The sequence below is a fragment of the Xenopus laevis genome, chromosome 8S (assembly GCF_017654675.1).
Source record: "Xenopus laevis strain J_2021 chromosome 8S, Xenopus_laevis_v10.1, whole genome shotgun sequence".
Lineage (NCBI taxonomy): Eukaryota > Metazoa > Chordata > Amphibia > Anura > Pipidae > Xenopus > Xenopus laevis.
The window spans coordinates 36,824,097-36,844,111 of record NC_054386.1 but is presented as its reverse complement, the minus strand read 5'-3'; the positions used below and the strand labels follow the sequence as shown (position 1 = coordinate 36,844,111).

General features: G+C 41.8%; 1 protein-coding gene across 1 annotated transcript; it reads left to right on the top strand.

The window, feature by feature from the left end:
- Window positions 1-10,951: 10,951 nt before the first annotated feature.
- MGC114904 (uncharacterized protein) lies at window positions 10,952-16,866 on the top strand (the record flags this gene model as incomplete). The annotated part of the gene is given in 5 exon segments (NM_001095998.1): window positions 10,952-11,093; window positions 11,185-11,275; window positions 12,733-12,824; window positions 13,452-13,625; window positions 15,625-16,866. Coding segments are annotated over 5 exon segments (576 nt in total). The 5' UTR covers window positions 10,952-11,012.
- Between the last annotated feature and the right edge of the window lie 3,149 nt (window positions 16,867-20,015).

Here is a 20,015-nt window from a genome sequence, read left to right as displayed (position 1 = left end):
GTACACACAGGTATGGGACCTGTTATCCAGAATGGTTTCTCCAGTGTGCGCAGGTATGGGACCTGTTATCCAGAATGGTTTCTGTAGTGCATGCAGGCAGGGGACCTGTTATACAGAATGGTTTCTCCAGTACACACAAGTATGGGACATGTTATCCAGAATACTTTCTATAGTGCACCCATTTATAGAACCTGTTATCCAGAATGATTTCTCCAATGCATGCAGGTATGGGACCTGTCATCCAGAATGGATTCTCCAATGGTTGCAGGTAAGGGACCTATTAGCCAGAATGGTTTCTCCAGTGTGCGCAGGTATGGGACCTGTTATCCAGAAATTTATCCAAAATGGTTTCTACAGTGCACACATGTATGGGACCTCTTATCCAGCATGGTTTCTCCAGTACACGCAGGTATGGGACCTGTTATGCAGAATCGTTTCTCCAGTACACGCAAGTATGGGACCTGTTATCCAGAAAGTTATCCAAAATGGTTTCTCCAATGCATGCAGGTATGGGACCTGTTATCCAGAATGGTTTCTCCAGTGTGCGCAGGTATTGGACCTGTTATCCAGAATGGCTTCTGTAGTGCATGCAGGCAGGGGACCTGTTATAGAGAATGGTTTCTTCAGTACACGCAAGTATGGGACATGTTATCCAGAATGATTTCTCCAATGCATGCAGGTATGGGACCTGTTAGCAAGAATGGTTTCTCCAGTGTGCGCAGGTATGGGACCTGTTATCCAGAATGGTTTCTCCAGTGCACACAATTATGGAACCTGTTATCCAGAATGGTTTCTCCAGTACACACCAGTATATAACCTGTTATCCAGAATGGTTTCTCCAGTGCACGCAAGTATGGGACCTCTTATCCAGCATGGTTTCTCCAGTGCACACAAGTATGGAACCTGTCATCCAGAATGGTTTCTCCAGTACACACAGGTATGGGACCTGTTATCCAGAATGGTTTCTCCAGTAAACGCAAGTATGGGACCTGTTATCCAGAAAGTTATCCAAAATGGTTTCTCCAATGCATGCAGGTATGGGACCTGTTATCCAGAATGGTTTCTCCAGTGCACGCAAGAATGGGACCTCTTATCCAGCATGGTTTCTCCAGTGGACACAAGTATGGAACCTGTCATCCAGAATGGTTTCTCCAGTACACGCAGGTATGGGACCTGTTATCCAGAATGGTTTCTCCAGTACACACAGGTATGGGACCTGTTATCCAGAATGGTTTCTCCAGTGTGCGCAGGTATGGGACCTGTTATCCAGAATGGTTTCTGTAGTGCATGCAGGCAGGGGACCTGTTATACAGAATGGTTTCTCCAGTACACACAGGTATGGGACCTGTTATCCAGAATGGTTTCTCCAGTGTGCGCAGGTATGGGACCTGTTATCCAGAATGGTTTCTGTAGTGCATGCAGGCAGGGGACCTGTTATACAGAATGGTTTCTCCAGTACACACAAGTATGGGACATGTTATCCAGAATACTTTCTATAGTGCACCCATTTATAGAACCTGTTATCCAGAATGATTTCTCCAATGCATGCAGGTATGGGACCTGTCATCCAGAATGGATTCTCCAATGGTTGCAGGTAAGGGACCTATTAGCCAGAATGGTTTCTCCAGTGTGCGCAGGTATGGGACCTGTTATCCAGAAATTTATCCAAAATGGTTTCTACAGTGCACACATGTATGGGACCTCTTATCCAGCATGGTTTCTCCAGTACACGCAGGTATGGGACCTGTTATGCAGAATCGTTTCTCCAGTACACGCAAGTATGGGACCTGTTATCCAGAAAGTTATCCAAAATGGTTTCTCCAATGCATGCAGGTATGGGACCTGTTATCCAGAATGGTTTCTCCAGTGTGCGCAGGTATTGGACCTGTTATCCAGAATGGCTTCTGTAGTGCATGCAGGCAGGGGACCTGTTATAGAGAATGGTTTCTTCAGTACACGCAAGTATGGGACATGTTATCCAGAATAGTTTATATAGTGCACACATATATAGAACCTGTTATCCAGAATGATTTCTCCAAATGCATGCAGGTATGGGACCTGTCATCCAGAATGGATTCTCCAATGCATGCAGGTAAGGGACCTGTTAGCCAGAATGGTTTCTCCAGTGTGCGCAGGTATGGGAACCTGTTATCCAGAATAATTTCTTTGGTGGATGCAAGTATGGGACCTGTTATCCAGAATGGTTTCTCCAGTACACGCAAGTATGGGACCTGTTATTCAGAATGGTTTCTCCAGTGTGCACAGGTATGGGACCTGTTATCCAGAATGGTTTCTCCAATGCATGCTGGTATATGACCTGTTAGCCAGAATAGTTTCTCCAGTGTGTGCAGTTATGGGACCTGTTATCCAGAATGGTTTCTCCAGTGCACACAGTTATGGAACCTGTTATCCAGAATGGTTTCTCCAGTACACACCAGTATGGGACCTGTTATCCAGAATGGTTTCTCCAGTGTGCGCAGGTATGGGACCTGTTATCCAGAATGGTTTCTGTAGTGCATGCAGGCGGGGGACCTGTTATACAGAATGGTTTCTTCAGTGCACACAAGAATGGAACATGTTATCCAGAATGGTTTCTACAGTGCACACAAGTATGGAACCTGTTATCCAGAATGGTTTCTACAGTGCACACAAGTATAGAACCTGTTATCCAGAATGGTTTCTACAGTGCACACACATATGGAACCTGTTATCCAGAATGGTCTCTCCAGTGCACACAAGTATGTAACCTGTCATCCAGAATGGTTTATCCAGTACACGCAAGTATGGGACCTGTTATCCAGAATGGTTTCCCCAGTGAACGCAGGTATGGCACCTGTTATCCAGAAAGTAATCCAGAATGGTTTCCTCCAGTGCATCCAAGTATGGAACCTGTTATCCAGAATGTTTTCTCCAGTACACAAAAGTATGGGACCTGTTATCCAGAATGGTTTCTCCAGTGCATGCAGGTATGGCACCTGTTGTCCAGAAAGTATTCCAGAATGGTTTCTCCAGTGTACTTTCCACTTTTTTTCATTCAGGCATTTTATTGAGATTTTGAATACAATAGTAGTAAGACGGATAATACAGCAATCCTATATTTTGTACAATACAACCAAAATTGTGGACATTTAAAAGAGTATGGATCAATTGAATATATTTTAGAAACAGGTTCTTTAATATTTGCAGCAAAATCAAATGTACTACCAATGCATAAGCATTAAAGAACCTTATGTGGACCATAGCCATTTACCCCAAATGTTTTGGCATTTTTAGTGCTACATCCAGCTTTATAGTAGAACTAAACAGCTCAATAAGAAAATCCCCTACCTACTACCCTAGGTAGTCCCCCCTCCCCCCACGTAGTTAGTTACCCCTGAACATGCCATTAAGAGTCTGCTCACGTATCGGAGTAAGTGCAGCGGATCTCATGGGAGCCACCTTCCGGATCTCCAGTCTTGTTCTATAAGTGAGTGCCGTATTGGCGCATGTGCAGTCTTCCGATTTGTAGCAACTGTGCATGCGCAAAATGTCCTGGAAATTGCCAAAAGGAAGGAAGAGGACCCAAAGTAGACCAGAGATCTGTAAGATGGTGCCCATGACTCTGCTTAACTTACTCTGCACCAATACGTGAGCAAACTCTTAGGGGCAATTTCAGGGGTAACTGTGGGCGGAGCAGGGAGGGGGACTACCTAGGGCAGGGATCCACAACCTTTTTTTACCCGTGAGCCACATTCAAATGTAAAAAGAGTTGGAGAGCAACACAAACATAAAATAGTCCCTTGGGGTGCCAAATAAGGGCTGTGACTGGCTATTTGGTTGCCCCTATGTGGACTGGCAGCCTACAAGAGGCTCTACTTGGTACTATACTTAGTTTTTATGCAATTAAAACTTGCTTCCAAGCCTGGAATTCAAAAATAAGCATCTTCTCTGAGGACACAGAGAGCAACATCCAATGGGTTGGAGAGCAACATGTTGCTCGTGAGCTACTGGTTGGGGATCACTGACCTAGGGTTATAGTTAGAGGATTTAACTATTGGGAGGCTTTAGCTTTCCTAGTTAAGGTTCCCCAGCACATACAAGTAGTGAATCTTTTGATTTTTGTTTAATATGTTTTTGTAGCCATAAATAAACATTATCTATGAACATGCACTGGTACTGTGTGATTAGTTCCTAAGAAACAAACTTGTAGTATCTGGACAGTTATGTTTTTTGGATTGCATCCAGGTGATCAAGGACTTGTGACCATAATGTTGCCAAGACCATACTGTCCCATGCCATATGGATAAGAGAGACTTGCTATGTGTGACACCTGGGACACTCTGGAAATAGTTTATGTAGTTTGGCCGGAGTGTAGTATGCTCCATGCACAAAGTAACGTTTAATCACTCACATCGTATAGTTAACAGAGATTGAAAATGAGGGCTCTACTAATTCATCCCATTTATCCTCATCTAAAGAGCCTAGGTCCTGTTGCTGCCATTTTACAGTAATTTCTTTGAATGCATAAACCAAGGCAAGATGTAAGGAACTCTTACTTAAAGGATAATTAAACTCAACAGCAAACTATGCTGTGATGTATCGTGGCAGCTGCTCGGCTTTGTGACAGCTTGTAACTTTAATTCCAGTAGCATCAAGGTGTTCAGTATACAAATAAAAACTGGGTAAATAGATAGGCCCTACAAAATAAAGATGTTTTCAGTATAGTTAGTTAAATGCAAAATGTAATCTATAAAGGTTTGTATGGCTGAATTTCAACATATTAGCCAGAACCCAACTTTCTGCTTTGCAGCTCTCTTGGTTTCCTTTGATTGGTTACGGGGTAGTAACCAATCATTGACTTTGAGGGGGAGGCACATGGATCATAACTATTTGCTTTTGAATCTGACTTTCATTCTAAGCATCAATTTCAAACTCACTGAACAGTTATGTCCCATGTGCCCCCCCTTAAATTCGCTGACTAACTCAGAGTTAGAGAGCTGCAAAGCAGGAAGTAGTATTATGTCCTGTTATAGTAGACATTCCTTTACACCAGCCACTATAGATTACATTTTTGGCTAACTAACTATATTAGAAACATTTTTCATTTTGAACAGCCTATCTATTTACCCAGTCTTTATTTTTACACTGAACTGTTCCTTTAAATCTCCTCTCCCCTATACATAGGGGCACATTTACTAAGCTCAATTGAAGGATTAGAATAAAAAATACTTTGAATTTCGAAGTTTTTTTTTGGCTACCTCGACCATTGAATTGGCTACTTCGACTACGAATCAAACTAAAAATCTTTTGACTATGCGATAGTCGAAGTACTGTCTCTTTAAAAAAAACTTCGACCACCTACTTTGCCACCTAAAACCTAGTGAGCACCAATGTTAGCAATTCTAGCCAATTTCTGATCGAAGGAAAATCGTTCGATCGATGGATTAAAATCCTTCGAATCGTTCGAGTCGAACGATTTAATCGTTTTTCCTTCGTTCAAACAAATTGCGGTAAATCCTTCGACTTCGATATTCGAAGGATTTAACTTCTACAGTCAAATATCGAGTATCAATATCAAATAGTAAATGTGCCCCTTAGTATCAATGTCTTCTCAGTGCTTCTGATAGCACTAAGAGCATGGGGTCAGTAGATTTACTTCCAGCCACCAGATTTGCTTATGTATAAACTAAGCACTATCTGTGGGGATTGCTGCTCAACCTATTTGTTCTGCATGACTGTCCATGCCCAGCATATCTAGAACTTGTTTCACATATTTTATTTCTTAGGTGGAGTGAAGTAACCTGTTGAATAGAAATATGGATTTCTACCAGCTGAGGCAGGTAAGCCACGGTTTTCATAAACTGACAATGTTATTCCTGCATTTTCTCTTTTGCTAAACGCTTTTGTTGTTGGTTAGGGCCATTCTCAAAGAATTCAAGTGACTTTGAAGCCCATGCAGAATTGTGGAACTTTACCTCTTATGGTTGAAGCAATCCTTTCAGTGTCTGTGGGCTGCATCACTGCTAGATCAACAAAGCTTCAGAGGGGATTGGACAGTGATCAGGTAATGACTGGACATGACATGGAGTTTCAGAGCTGCAGTGTAGAAATCGGAATGCTTGGTTTATAATGAAAGAACTGACTAACTTAATTTCCCTCTGACCAGACTTCTGCTAATAGAATGAAAAGCTACTACAGGAAATATGTTGCTGACAAGACACACATACATGTGGGACTAAAAGAGTAAAAGATGAGAGTAGGAAAGTAAAGCTTAGACAATCTGTAAAAGCAGTGAGAAATAACGTTCCTTGTTCCTTTATATAAATGTTGCCAAAAACTGAATATAATATAGAAATAAATCAGAACAAAGGATGATGCTGTAGATCTGTGCAAATTTTGGCCTTTACTCTGTAATTGTTTATAGTTCACAACTAGTCATGTGTCTGATATATTCATGAAATCTGTTCATTTAGTTTGTGCATCATGGCTTATTCGCTAGAGATATATTGTGCGAATAATACAGCAATTAATAAAACATTTATTGTGTTGTAGGAGCAATTTTTTAAAAAATATCTTTAAAAATGGTACTGTGCTTATCATTACTCATATTCCCCTAATACATGTTTGTTTATTTCTGTTCATTCTGTTTTTTTTATTCTGGCTATGTGTGTCCTGTAACTTTTTATCTTGCGCCTGATTTGTTACCCCTGTCCTGTGCTTAATGAAAGATGAATGCATGTCCTATTTACAAAGTTGATTTTTTCCAACTGAAAAATGATGATGTTGGTGGTGATATGGATAGTTACCAGGTATTATGGCTGCTGCTGCTGTAACTGTCAATCCTGTGGCATGGAACCAAATTCTGCTCTATGCCAGAATGGGCAAGAGAAGGGTGGAAAATAAAGGGAAACTTAGACAAAGGACTGGGAGGGTGGCCAAAGATAACAAAATTTCATTTGAGAATCATGTCAGATGGTACTGTCCTCGCACAACTGTCACTGAGCACAGCACATCATAATAATATGTTTTGGTGCAAAGCCAGGTGAAACAACATAACCTAAATCAGTACTGTCCAACTTCTGTGGTACTGAGGGCCGGAATTTTTCTAGCCTATGTGGTGGAGGGCCGATAATGAAAGCCAGTGATGTTTTCTCCCCATTTAAACTACACCCATTTATCTCAAGAACTTTCAAGACCCTGTCCAAATTAATGTTGGTAACACACCAAATAAACTAAATGGTTGGCACTCACTGCACGGATATTACTCAGCAATCATATGTGAAAAATATAAGTCATACTCTTAAATATACCATAAACATTTAAATCCATATGCCGTCTCCTCCCCTGTGGATAACGCAGCACCCCCACACCACATGGTTAAACACCTTAGAGGCCCCCGACAACAATTTCCAAATGCTAAGAAACCCCCAGAACAAATCCTACCAGCCTTACGTCCCACAGGGTACAGAGTAGACAGGCAGAGTATGACATACACAGGGAGCATAGGGCAGGCGAAATATGTCACACACAGAGCATAGGGAAGGCAAAGTATGGCACACACACACACAGGGAGCACAGGGCAGGCAGAGTATGACTCACACAGGGAGCATAGGACAGGCAGAGTATGACACACACAGGGAGCATAGGGCACACAGAGTATGACACACACGGAGCATAGGGCAGGCAGAGTATGGCACACACAGGGTGCATAGGGCAGGCAAAGTATGACTCACACAGGGAGCATAAGACAGGCAGAGTATGGCTCATACAGGGAGCATAGGGCAGACAGAGTATGACACACACGGAGCATAGGGCAGGCAGAGTATGGCGCACACAGGGAGCATAGGTCAGGCAGAGTATGGCACACACAGAGCATAGGGCAGGCAGAGTATGGCACATACAGGGAGCATAGGGCAGGCAGAGTATGGCACATAGGGAGCATAGGGCAGGCAGAGTATGGCACACACAAGGAGCATAGGACAGGCAGAGTATGGCACATAGGGAGCATAGGGCAGGCAGAGTATGGCACACACAGAGCATAGGGCACACAGAGTATGACACACACGGAGCATAGGGCAGGCAGAGTATGGCACACACAGGGTGCATAGGGCAGGCAGAGTATGGCACACACAGGGAGCATAGGACAGGCAGAGTATGGCACATAGGGAGCATAGGGCAGGCAGAGTATGGCACACACAGGGAGCATAGCACAGGCAGATTATGGCACACACAGGGAGCATAGCACAGGCAGATTATGGCACACACAGGGAGCATAGAGAAGGCAGAATAGAGCAGGAGACAAGGAAAGCTATAGCTAATTTCAGTACTGATACATTGAAAGCTTACACAAGCTAAGGAAAGCACGCAGGAGGAGGAGGTCCGGCCCGACAACACCACAGTGCCTCTAGTGATCTTTATGGCGCCCTTCACAACTGAAGGAACACTGCCACCACTACATCCGCTCCGGCAAGCTGGATACTATTTGCCTTACTCGGGCCGGGCGTATGATATTTTTAATCACCTCACACGATATACCACTCTGCCCAGGAACTCGAAGGCTATAATTTTTTGTTGCTACTCACTTTTGTTACTGGCCCATGCAGAATGATTTCTACACATTCCAATGCTCTACGCGACTCTTTGCTGTTATTGTTTAATTTTCTACTGCCTTAGTAACCACATGTTTTTGGTCCACCCTATCTGAAGATGGGTTCTGCTTGTTGTTACTCACAACATTACAACCCCATATGGATCTATACCTGAAGGACAGACTATATACATTATGGTTTTGGTGCGCTTAGTTTTTGATCACAGGACTCTGCGACATAACTTTTTTGGACCCTTTCACCCTCTAGATTGGAAGCATTGTTTTTTGGACAACCACCTGGAACACCACCCGCCATCTTCATCCAGTAGATACAGATGAATATTAGTGGTTATTGATAAATATAATTGTACTGGACTTTTATTACTATTTTAGGCAGCTTTCATATCCAGAGTTTTTGTTTATAATCTTCCTAAGAGGGCCTCATCTGTTTCACTTCTTTACCCCTGTTTTCTCCTGTTCTGTTTTTTTTTTCTATTTATTTTCTTTTCTCTATATATGCTCTCTCACATTCTAGGCTATTTAGCCCTGCTTATTTTGTAAAAGAGGGACCGAATTGCTAATGCAATCTCTTGCCATTATCTCCTATCATACCTCAGTACCATTTATTTGGAGACCTCTACTCACTACTGGTAGTGTATTACTTACCTTATTTACGTTACGCAGCTCACAGTTAAATGGTCTATAACCGTTTTCTTTTACATCAATATCAAACATACTATATGGTGTTAATGATAGCACATATGTTAGATTCCTAACAAATGTACCTCAGCTGAATGTTATGTTAAATACAAACCATATTGTTTTTATGTGGCTACCTGCTATTCTCTCTCTTCCCCCCCGCCCCTCCCCCCTTTTTTTTCCTTTTCCTTTCTTCTCCTTTTGATTCTGACTCTTCCTTCCTTCCTCTTATCCCCTCTCTCTAATTGTATGTCTATATTGGATAACCAAAACTCCGGTTTAAACATGTCTTACTAATGTTTCTATGCCATAATTATATTATCATTATTTAGTCTGTATTGGTTACCTGCCTCTTCCTCCTTCGCTTATTATGAGGATATTTGTATGTGTTTCCCTGGGCTCTAAATTTTAGCGGTTGGCCCTGGGGTGGAGGAGCGGGAGCCACCTCCTTTAGTCCCTTGCAAAACTCTAGGCCCACAGCCCGACTTCCTCAGCTATTAAGTCTCAAGACACCCTGCGGGAGTAGTGCCCTGAGCCTACCCCTTGTAGTGACGTACTTTGATTCCCTGTTCCCCATTCTGTTGTTTTCCCTCTTTTCCCCATTCTTGTACAACCCACCTACATATACTATCACTCTCATTTGAGAGGTAATAAATGCCTGCCCTACACACCACATCTTGAGATAAAGCAAGCTCTTTTAATTCCCCCCAAAAAAGGATTTTACTTTCTTCTGACCTTCAGAAGAAAGCCAACATAATTTTCATACAGGAAACCCACTTTAAAGAAGGTGCAGTACCTAAATGGAATAACGAACATTTTCCGGAACTATTCACTAGTAGACCTCAACCTACTAAAACACGTGGGGTTGCAATTACTTTTTACAGTAACTTCGGATTTTCTGTAACTGATAGAAAGAGTGATACGCTAGGAAGGTATGTTTTTGTGAAAGGTCTTTTAATGGGCCGCAGTTACACATTCGCCAATGTATACCTGCCCAATAGCAAACAAAACCAAGAACTTCTACGCTGTCAGTAGAATATTGGAGCTAGCCAGGGAGGACAAATCGAGCACTGCAGGAAGGATGGTCGCCTTTTCGCCGTTTCTGAAGAGGACAGGAAGTGGAGTTTCTGTAAGTTATTTCTTAATAAAGGCTTTGCTATTTTAAATTTTAATTTGTGTTGGTGTTATTTTTTCATTATGTACTAACAAATTTTTGAAAAAAAAATTTGATGTTACTGGTCCTAACTCTATTGAATAGAGTCAAGCTGACATTAATTCACTAGTATCCCCCCTCACCCCACAGAAATTCAGAGGCAGTGATCCCTTCAATCCCTACAAACATCCAGCAACACAACGAACTGCCCCAAAACCTGAGGTAGAGGTTACAACCTGTACTAAACCTACAATACAAGTTGGCAACCCTGGGAATTTAGTTGCAGGTCCTGTCAAGAGTCCGCAGCCGCCACTAGTACCCATTACTACTTTCCCATGTTTGAATTTGCCGCTCAGGAATAGGTAAGCCGCGGCGGAGCGGTCACATGTAGGATCACATGACTGTGACGCCAGGTCCTTTCCTAGAATAGGAACTAGCCGCTACCATACTGAAAATAACTCCTTTTTAGTGCGCATGCCTGTCTTCATTAATACGCTCCGCGCGGCGGCTTTCTGAATCGATGCGCTTGGCATTCCGCAACCTTCACCTCGCACTGGTCACACGGTTGCTAGGATCAAGAGAGCGAGAGCTGTCATGGCGGTACGCTGTACGTATTCACGTGGTCTGTTCAGCGAGGCAATAAAGGCTGTTCTGGGCAGCTGGCCGGTGTTGCAGGTAATACTGGCGTTCAAATAATAAAACATTTTTTTATTCGTACAAGGGTGTCCGGAAACAATGACGAGTTTGTGGCGTAACTATTTTCTAGATTGCGGTGGAGAATGGATTCGGTGGCTCTCACAGCCAGGAGAAGGCAGAGTGGATGGCTGATGCGATTGATCAGTATTTTAACTCTAATGGTGAGTAAAAAGGGACTATACATGGGCTTTTATCCAATAGAATAGTGAAGGGACGCCTTGCCAATAGGAATGGCTGTTGGGTGCCCAGGAACCCCGCAGTGACAGAAGGTTTTCATGTGATTGGAGAGTGTGTGTGATTCCCTCTTTTTATGTCTGTGCTGAGTAAAGCAATTATTTCAGATTGATTGAAAGGCAATATGTATATTTACCCTTTAACTGAGTTATTCTTAAAGCGATACTGACACGTTCCTATAAAAATGCTAGGAACGTGTCAGTATCAAAGTATGTGCTGCACCTGCAATAGTTCCCCTTCAAAGCCGCCCCACGACCCTGTGTTAACCCGATCCTCCGACACTGATAAAAGATCATCTGTGCTGTTTTAGTGATGCTGGGCTGGCCAACCTATGGACGGACAGCTCTGCCCCCAGCCCAGCGACACTGGAGCAATACAGAAGATCTGTGAGTAGTGTCAGAGGATCGGCTTCACAGAGGTACGGGGGCCAGGGGTGGCTTTGAGGGGGGCTATTACGGGTGCAGCACATGCTTGATACCGACACGTTCCTTTGATTTTTATAGGAACATGTCAATATTGCTTTAACCCCCCCACCCCAACCCTGTGTTTTTTGGTATTTGTGAATGAAGTCATTCTGCCTGCTTGTGCTTTGTATGATCAACTCTTTGCCAGTTGCCCATGTGTTTGCGTTTAATGGAAAACTATACCCCCAAACAATATAAAACATATATAATATATACTATTAAGTATATTATGTATTCATAGTATACTTTTTTAGTAGTATGTGCTATTGGGTAATCATAAATAAAAATTGCCTTTTTAAAAAACCGCCGCCCCCTGGGATCATATGATTTACGGTGCACACAAACAAACTATACGTTGGGTCACATGAGCCAATTAACAGACAAAGTTCCGTCTTTTGCTTCCATACTTCTTCCTGTTAGAGTTGTAGTATTCCTGGTCAGGTGATCTCTGAGACAGCACACAGAACATCACGAAATGGTGGTTCAAGGGAAGAGATGTAAAAGGGCAATATTTACCTAAAAATATACCAGTTTGGTAAGATTCTTTAATATGCCACTTAATTTGATATAAAATATATGTTGCTTAAATATTTATTTTGGGGATATAGTTTTCCTTTAAAGGACAACTGAAATCGAATTTGGAAATACTGTATTTTATATACTGAGCTAGAGATTTAGTAGCGCTGTAATAGTCATGACCCAAATTTTTCAAGCTGTACTATGGCGCTCTGCATCTTCTGATCTTGTTAGCCCATCTTTTGTGTGTCAGTATCACTGCACATGCTGGGTGTTCCCAGAGCGTGTGCGCTGTATACACAGATAAGTGACAGCAGCCCAGAACTTGTGCAGAAATAGAAGATGAGGAGCTACTGAGGGGCATTTTTGAGACAATTTTGTTGAATATGTTCATTCTCTTGCAGCGGATCTGGAGCAGTTTGAAGTGGAGGACACTATCATGGGGATGATGAATGATGAATTTGACACAATTGTTGAGGATGGGAGCCAGGCTCTGGTAAATTCAGTTTATTTACAGTGTAGATACATATTTTGTATATGTCCCTCTCGCATGGCTACGGTAGCCAGTGATGTGCAGGCAAAACTCCCTGAGTGGCATAGTAGTGAGGAAGGGGTTAAGTGCACAGGCTCAAAATCAGAGCTCATCTGGTGTTGATAATCCAAAAGGAAATCTTGTTATATGCTGATCCGTTCTCGGGAAACCCGTTATCCAGAAAGCTCCGAATTACGGAAAGGTTGTCTCCCATAGACTCCATTATAATCAAATTTTCCAAATGTTTTAAAATGATTTCCTTTTTCTGTGTAATTATAATTGATCCCAACAAAGATATAATTCAACATTATTTGAGGCAAAACCAGCCTTTTGGCTTTATTTAATTTTTACATTTTCTAGTGCACTCAAGGTATGAAGATCCCAATTACAGAAAGATCTATTATCTGGAATCCCCAGGTCTCGAGCATTCTGGATAACAGATCCCATCTGAATCAAATGTTGGACCACAAACTTGAGGGCTAAGCCCATAATATCTAGACTACTGCCATGGAGCCCAGAGAAGTGAAATGTCCCACTTACGATAAGTGCAGGATGAGCCACCTGATATGTTTCTTTTTTGTCACATTGCAGGTGGCCCAGCAGCTCTGTGTGTTGTACTCTCAGTGCCGACAGGGAGACACTGCAGTGGTGCAAGAGAAAATTGCACAGCTGTCTCAAAAAAAGTACGACGTCCGACGAGCCAGGGTGCAAGAGGTGACACCCAATGATGACGAGCAGGAGGAAAGCAGTGATGACGATGAAGAGGTAAATCCATGTCTGCGGTACTAATAGGCAATAATACCCGAACCGCAAGGATAGCCTTGTATATGCAAAAGATATGCCAGCAGATCCTAATACTATAAAGCTCTCCTGTGTGTCTGTTATTGACTGCTCACATCCGATAGGCCATAGTGCCTTTAAAAGAGAACTAAAGCCTAACTAAAGAATTAGGCTAGCAATATTGTACATTATGGTAGTAAGACAAAACAGAGGCGCCAAAAAGGATAAAAATAGCTAAAAGCACTTAAAAACCCAATGGGTAATTCAGACGAGGTAGTAATGAACTTACCTCCTCCAAGCAGACACCAACGAAAGTGGTAATTTTCAATAATAGTTTATTCACAAAACAGTTTTGTGAATAAATTATTATTGAAAATTACCACTTTCGTTGGTGTCTGCTTGGAGGAGGTAAATTCATTACTACCTCCTCTGAATTACCCATTGGGTTTTTAAGTGCTTTTAGTTATTTTTATCCTTTTTGGCGCCTCTGTTTTGTCTTACTACCATATAGAGTCCACCCCGAGTGGAGGGGTATCATCCCCCTTTTCTTCTTCTACAGAGAGCGACGTTTTATTCCTGAGTGGGGTCAGGATAATCTCCCCACCTGCCTATACAGTGGTTGCCTATCGGTAACCCTGGTTTGTGAGTATTAACTTGTTTACTCTACCATTACTCCTTGTAAAAACATATTACACTATTGGGGCTCTTGGTGTTCCTTTTTGTCTCCATATTGTACATTATGTTTTGGGCTTTCCTACCAGACTACGACAACCACAGCCCTTTAGCAGGAAAGATCTGCGTCTCCAAAGATGCCCCAGACGTTCCCCATCTTCTTTTCCGCTGCATAATTTGTGACGACCCCTAAGCTTAGCTTCTCAACAGCTGCTTAGAGCCCACAGCTGCTTAGAGCCCACTGAGCATGAGTATCACAGACACTTTCCAAGATGGGGACCCCCTGTGACAAGTTTGAAGTCCTTGATCATTACTGCTATTGAGATGCTGAAACCTTAGGCTGGCGCAATAAGTTCAGTATATAAAATATGGCATTTTTAGCCACATTCATTTTTAGGTTTTAGTTCTCCTTTAAGCCTTACTCTTTGCTGTAACACTACAAGCTTAGGCAAATAAAGTGTTCCCTTATTATTTATAATATACAAACCCACAGATAAAATTAAATCTGAAGGTTTGGGGGCCTGATAAAATTAAATCTGAAGGTTTGGGGGCCTGAACGGACACTATACTAACCACATACAGACTAATTATTTTCAACCTCAGCGAAAAGTCAGCACTTTTGCAATTATTTATTTGATTTGATTTATTTCCTGTCACTGAGGTTGAAAATAATTTGTACGGTGTACGTCTGATTGGGATGTGGAAGGATGTGCCTGATTTTTTTTTTTTTTTTTAACCTTATATTTGTATGTAGAAATTTGGAATAGTGATAACTTACAGGCTAAATTGGGTATTTTTTTCTATTAAAGGCAAAGGTACTCTCTTGTCTGACATTCTTTCATCAATATGGTCACTAGAGGGTGCCAAACTTAAGCGCAATCATTGCTGCAGTTGATATGAATTAGCACTAACCTGCAGTGAAGCAGAAGAGTAGAATACTCGATGGCAGAGAAACACTAACATGCAAAAAGACCCTGGGTGCCAAATAAGGACTGTGATTGGCTATTGGTAGCTCCTTTGTGAACTGGCAGCCTACAAGAAGCTCTGTTTGGCATTACTCCTGTTTTTATGCAACTAAAACTTGCCTCCAAGCCTGGAATTTTAAAAATAGGCACCTGTTTTGAGGCCACTGGGAGCAACACCCAAGGGGTTGGTGAGTAACATGTTGCTCCTGAGCCACTGGTTGGGGACCACGCTCTATGGTGTAATGCTTGCTGAATTTCACACCTGCCCCATGTGTCTTGGCCAATGGATAAAGCTGCAAGGGTCAGGACACCAAAGTAACCACTGCTTTGCTTCCCCTTTAATGCAGGCCATGGACTGTGAAAACACTCCAAGTTCCTCTTCAACTGCAAGCACGTCAGGGGCTCTTGGTCCCAGCTCAGCCTCAAAGAAGAAGGAAGAATCGGAGGATGATGGATGGACAGTGGTGCGCAGAAAAAATAAATAATCTAATTGATGTTTTATGGAAACATAGACACAGAGGTGCTCTGCTACCTAGTGAACAACTTGAGAACAAAGGTGCCGTCACCTTAACGGAGGCTGGATTTGCAGCACAGTGGCTGTTCCCTGCGACAATCAAGGGATTGTTTGAGACAATTGCAAGTTGCCAGGGGGTACCTATTTAGTACTCATCTGCCAATGGAAATATATTATTTAATTGATATACATCAAGGGTGGCTTCCAGTCTCTGGGACTATACAGAGGGAACAGCGTACAAAGAGATTTTTTTTATGCTTCAGGGACTTGTGTTCCCATATAAATTGCCATCAGTGCTAAATTTAAGCCATTTACATGTGACTTCTGCTTGTGAGTGTCTAGGAGAGTATTTGTATTATTTCTGTTAAAAAAAATCAGTCAAATACCTTTCTAGGATCTATTTAGCATTTTCCTGTACCCCAACTCCTACCACGAGAATCAGCTCTGCTTCAAGCACTTACCTGTATCCAGAAGTTTAGTCAGCCCTTTGGGCATCTGATGGATCAGCAGCTCCCTCTCCTGGTCAGGGTTGCTAAACACACTTTAATAGTGCATCAATGATAGTGGGAGAATGCAAGCACCACATTTGCTTTTAGGATATTTCAAGGCCAGTTGGTGTCTTAACTAGGAGTTACTAGGCACAACAGCAAATATGAGTCTTAAGTGAGCAGTGAAGGGGTCTGCACTTCTGCCCCTGCTAAATGGCCCCCTTATATATCTCATTACCTTACAGTGTTATGCTTATCGAGAAGCCACATGGGATAAGCCCAGAAGTAGGAGCTGGGGGCAGAGGAATTATATCAGGGCTTCTTGGCACCCTATAACCCCTTTTGCAGCACAGAGCTGGAGGGCAGTTGTCACAGCAAAAACACATGAAAGGTACTATGCAAGAGTCATGTGTGGGTTGACCCTAAACCTGCAAGTTCAGGCTTATCAATTGCCCCAGAGGTGAGTCACTAGTGGGTGGCAGGCAGTGTTTGCCACCAGCCCAGCCAATCCCAGGCCCACTTGTGATTGGAGAGCACTTATATACTCACCCTGCCCCTTTGACATCTAAGATGGGGCAGATTGGGCACCAGTCAAAAAAAGAAAAAAAAAATCTGCACATCACTACTATGCATTGATATGAGAACACTCATATATTTTTCTAAACTGACCCTACCAACCAAAAAGACTTATGTTTGGACTGAAATTAGGATCCCAGTGGACTTCTATCACAAACCCTTCATACCTGGGAGTGCAATCCTAGCATTCACTACACCCCTCTAAATGGATTATTCCATTCTTTAAGAAGATTCCATGCAAGCTGCCCATCTGAGCTGCTGGAACAGAGCATCCCACTCTTGCCTGTGTTGTTCAGATATGTCCTACACTGCGCTCTGTTCCAGCCTTCCTTTTTACCAACACTTTCTGCTCCTTTCCCTTCTCACCAGCTTTCAATATAACACTATTAATAAGTCCTTTGTGGCCATTATCTATGATAGACAAGTTGTTATTCAAGGAAACCCCACACTGATATGTTACTATTGATCTGTGGTTAGTAGACGATTACATACCGGTATATTGAATATTTTGTCTCCCAGTGAAATGGTATTCTGTTCTATGCAATACAGAAATCAAAAGTTCAGCTACCACTTGTGTAAGCTATAAAGTCTAAGTAAAATGAATTTATCAGATATTAAACTAGATATGGGCAGGAAGAGTAAAGAACAAGAAAACAGGATATCATTACTATAGCCTGTATCAAAGGGGTAGTTCAAATTCATAGTTTAATTATGTATGGCCTATTCTTAGCAACTTTTTATATTGGTCTTATTTTTTTTTTAATATAGTTTTTGCCTTTGTTTTCTGCCTCTACTGCCTTCACATGGGAGGTAACTGATCTCGGCAGCCAAACAATTCTTACTCTGTGAGGCCACAATTATTTTTTTATTCCCTGTCTTTCCTGTTCTGTCTATTCAATTCCAGGTGTGTTAGCTGGTTGCTAGGGTAAATGGATCCCTAGCTACCAGATAGCTGTTGGTTAAAAGGCTAAGAAAAAATGACCAATTGCAAATTGTTCAAAATATGACTACATCATTTTCTTTCTGCTTTGTGGCTTTTCAGAAAGCAGGACTTCCGCTGTTGCGCGGTGGTCTGTGCTGCTAAATGGCATTGATTATCCTCTTCTGGTCAAGTCGCCCAGTCGACGCTGATTGAACACACCATTAAAAGAACAGTAAAACCAAAAAAATTAAAGTAATGAGAATATGTACTGGTACAGCAGGTGTGTTTGCTTCAGCAGCTTGTTTATATCAACTATAGTTGTGTTAATGAAGCAAACACCAGTTCTACCAGTGCAAGGCAACAGTACATTGTATTTTCTTGACAAAGCCACTCTAGTGGCGAAACAGCTGTTGAGGTGCAGCGCTGCACGTGCCAAGTTGGGATTCCCTTTCAGAGGTCTGCGATGCGATAAGCAAAGGACGCTTTATATAGGATTACAAAAGACTCTTCATTGCTACCTTCACTGAGTTGGGGGTCACATCATTCTGCTTATATGTAACTAGTCCTAAATTATTTTTTATAAGCCCATCGGTCATTTTACACTCGCCTAATCCGCTAATTAGCGTATGAGGTGTAGCAATTAAAACGGGGGATCCCTCTTTATACGTGCAGTGCTGCTTGTTTTTAAGTTGTTTTAATCATATTTGTATGGCATGGTGGTGAATAAATATTGTCTTTTACAGATGCTTATCTTTATGCAATTTTCATTGTCTTATTTGTGTGGGGCAGATGGGTTGGGGGGGTTTAGTCCCTATTTTTGTATATATTATTACATTGTTTTTTCATTACTTTAAACCACTTTAATTTTTTGGTGTTACTGTCCCTTTAAAGGAGAAGGAAAGTCAAAAATCAAGTCCAGCTCTAAGGGGCAGATTTATCAAAGGTCGAGGTGAATTTAGAATGAAAAAAAAAATCAAATTTCAAGCTATTTTTTTTTTTGTGTTCTTCGACTAGGGAATAGTCCAAATTTGATTAGAATTTGAAAAAAATTAGAATTTCGAAATTTATCATGTACTGTCTCTTTAAAAATTCGACTTCAACCATTCGCCATCTAAAACCTGCCGAGTTGCTTTTGGGGGACCTCCTAGAACCTATTTGGGGTCAATTGGTGGACTTGAAAAATCTGTTTTTTTTTGGGGAAAAACTTTGAATCGAATTAGATCGATTGCGCTATTAATTCGATTCGAATTCGGCCGAATACGGACCTATTCGACCCAAAAAAAGTCAACATCATTTCGGTTGGTCTTTTTGAATTTGAATTTCTACGTTTTTTCAATTTGAAATTCGACCCTTGATAAATATGCCCCTAAGAGTTGCCAATAAAGAGACTATATCTGTAACACCAAACATTCCCTCATTAGTTTCTTCCTCAATATTAGTGCTGCAAAAAAAAAGTTTAAATTATATACTATCATAACCTGGTTGCAGTCCGAAAATCGCCCTGAATAGGGCAAATGGATGCGCAATAGTTAGCAGCTGTGCCCTGCGCATGCGCACTAGAATCCGGTGGGTTCCCTGTGTATTGATGACGAGGCGCGTAAGATGACGCCATGGGGCCACAAATGATGCACCTATTTGAATATGGCGGCGCCAAACTGCGGGAAAACTTTGAGACACTGGTATGCAAAAACAGTTTTTAATCCTGCGTTTCAGGAGGGGGCCTGATGTCACATATAAGGGGGGTAGGTTGTATTTTCTTAGTTTCCTTCTCATTTAAAGGGCATGTAAAGGCAAAAAAATAAAATCCCATTTTTACTTTAATTAAAAAGTAATCTATCTCCAATATACTTTAATTTAAAAAATGTGTATCGTTTTTATAAGAAACCTGACTGTATGCAGTGAAATTCTCCCTTCATTTACTGCTGTGGATAGGAATTGTCAGATGGTCCCTAACTGCTGAGCAGGGAAACAATCATATTTATGAACAGCAGGGGGAGCCCCTGCTGTACTTCCAGCCATGCAGAACTCAAGCAGCTTTGTTTATGACAATCCCTAAGCAGCCCAGACCACACTGAGCATGTGCACAGTCTTGGTCTTGCAAAGATGTTTAACAAAGTTACAAGATGGTGACCCCCTGTAGCCAACTTTCAAAATATAAATTATTTGTTTTATTAGGCTTGTGGTGCAGTAAGTTCGTGTTTATGTCTAGTATATAAAATACAGAATTTCTAGCCTTAT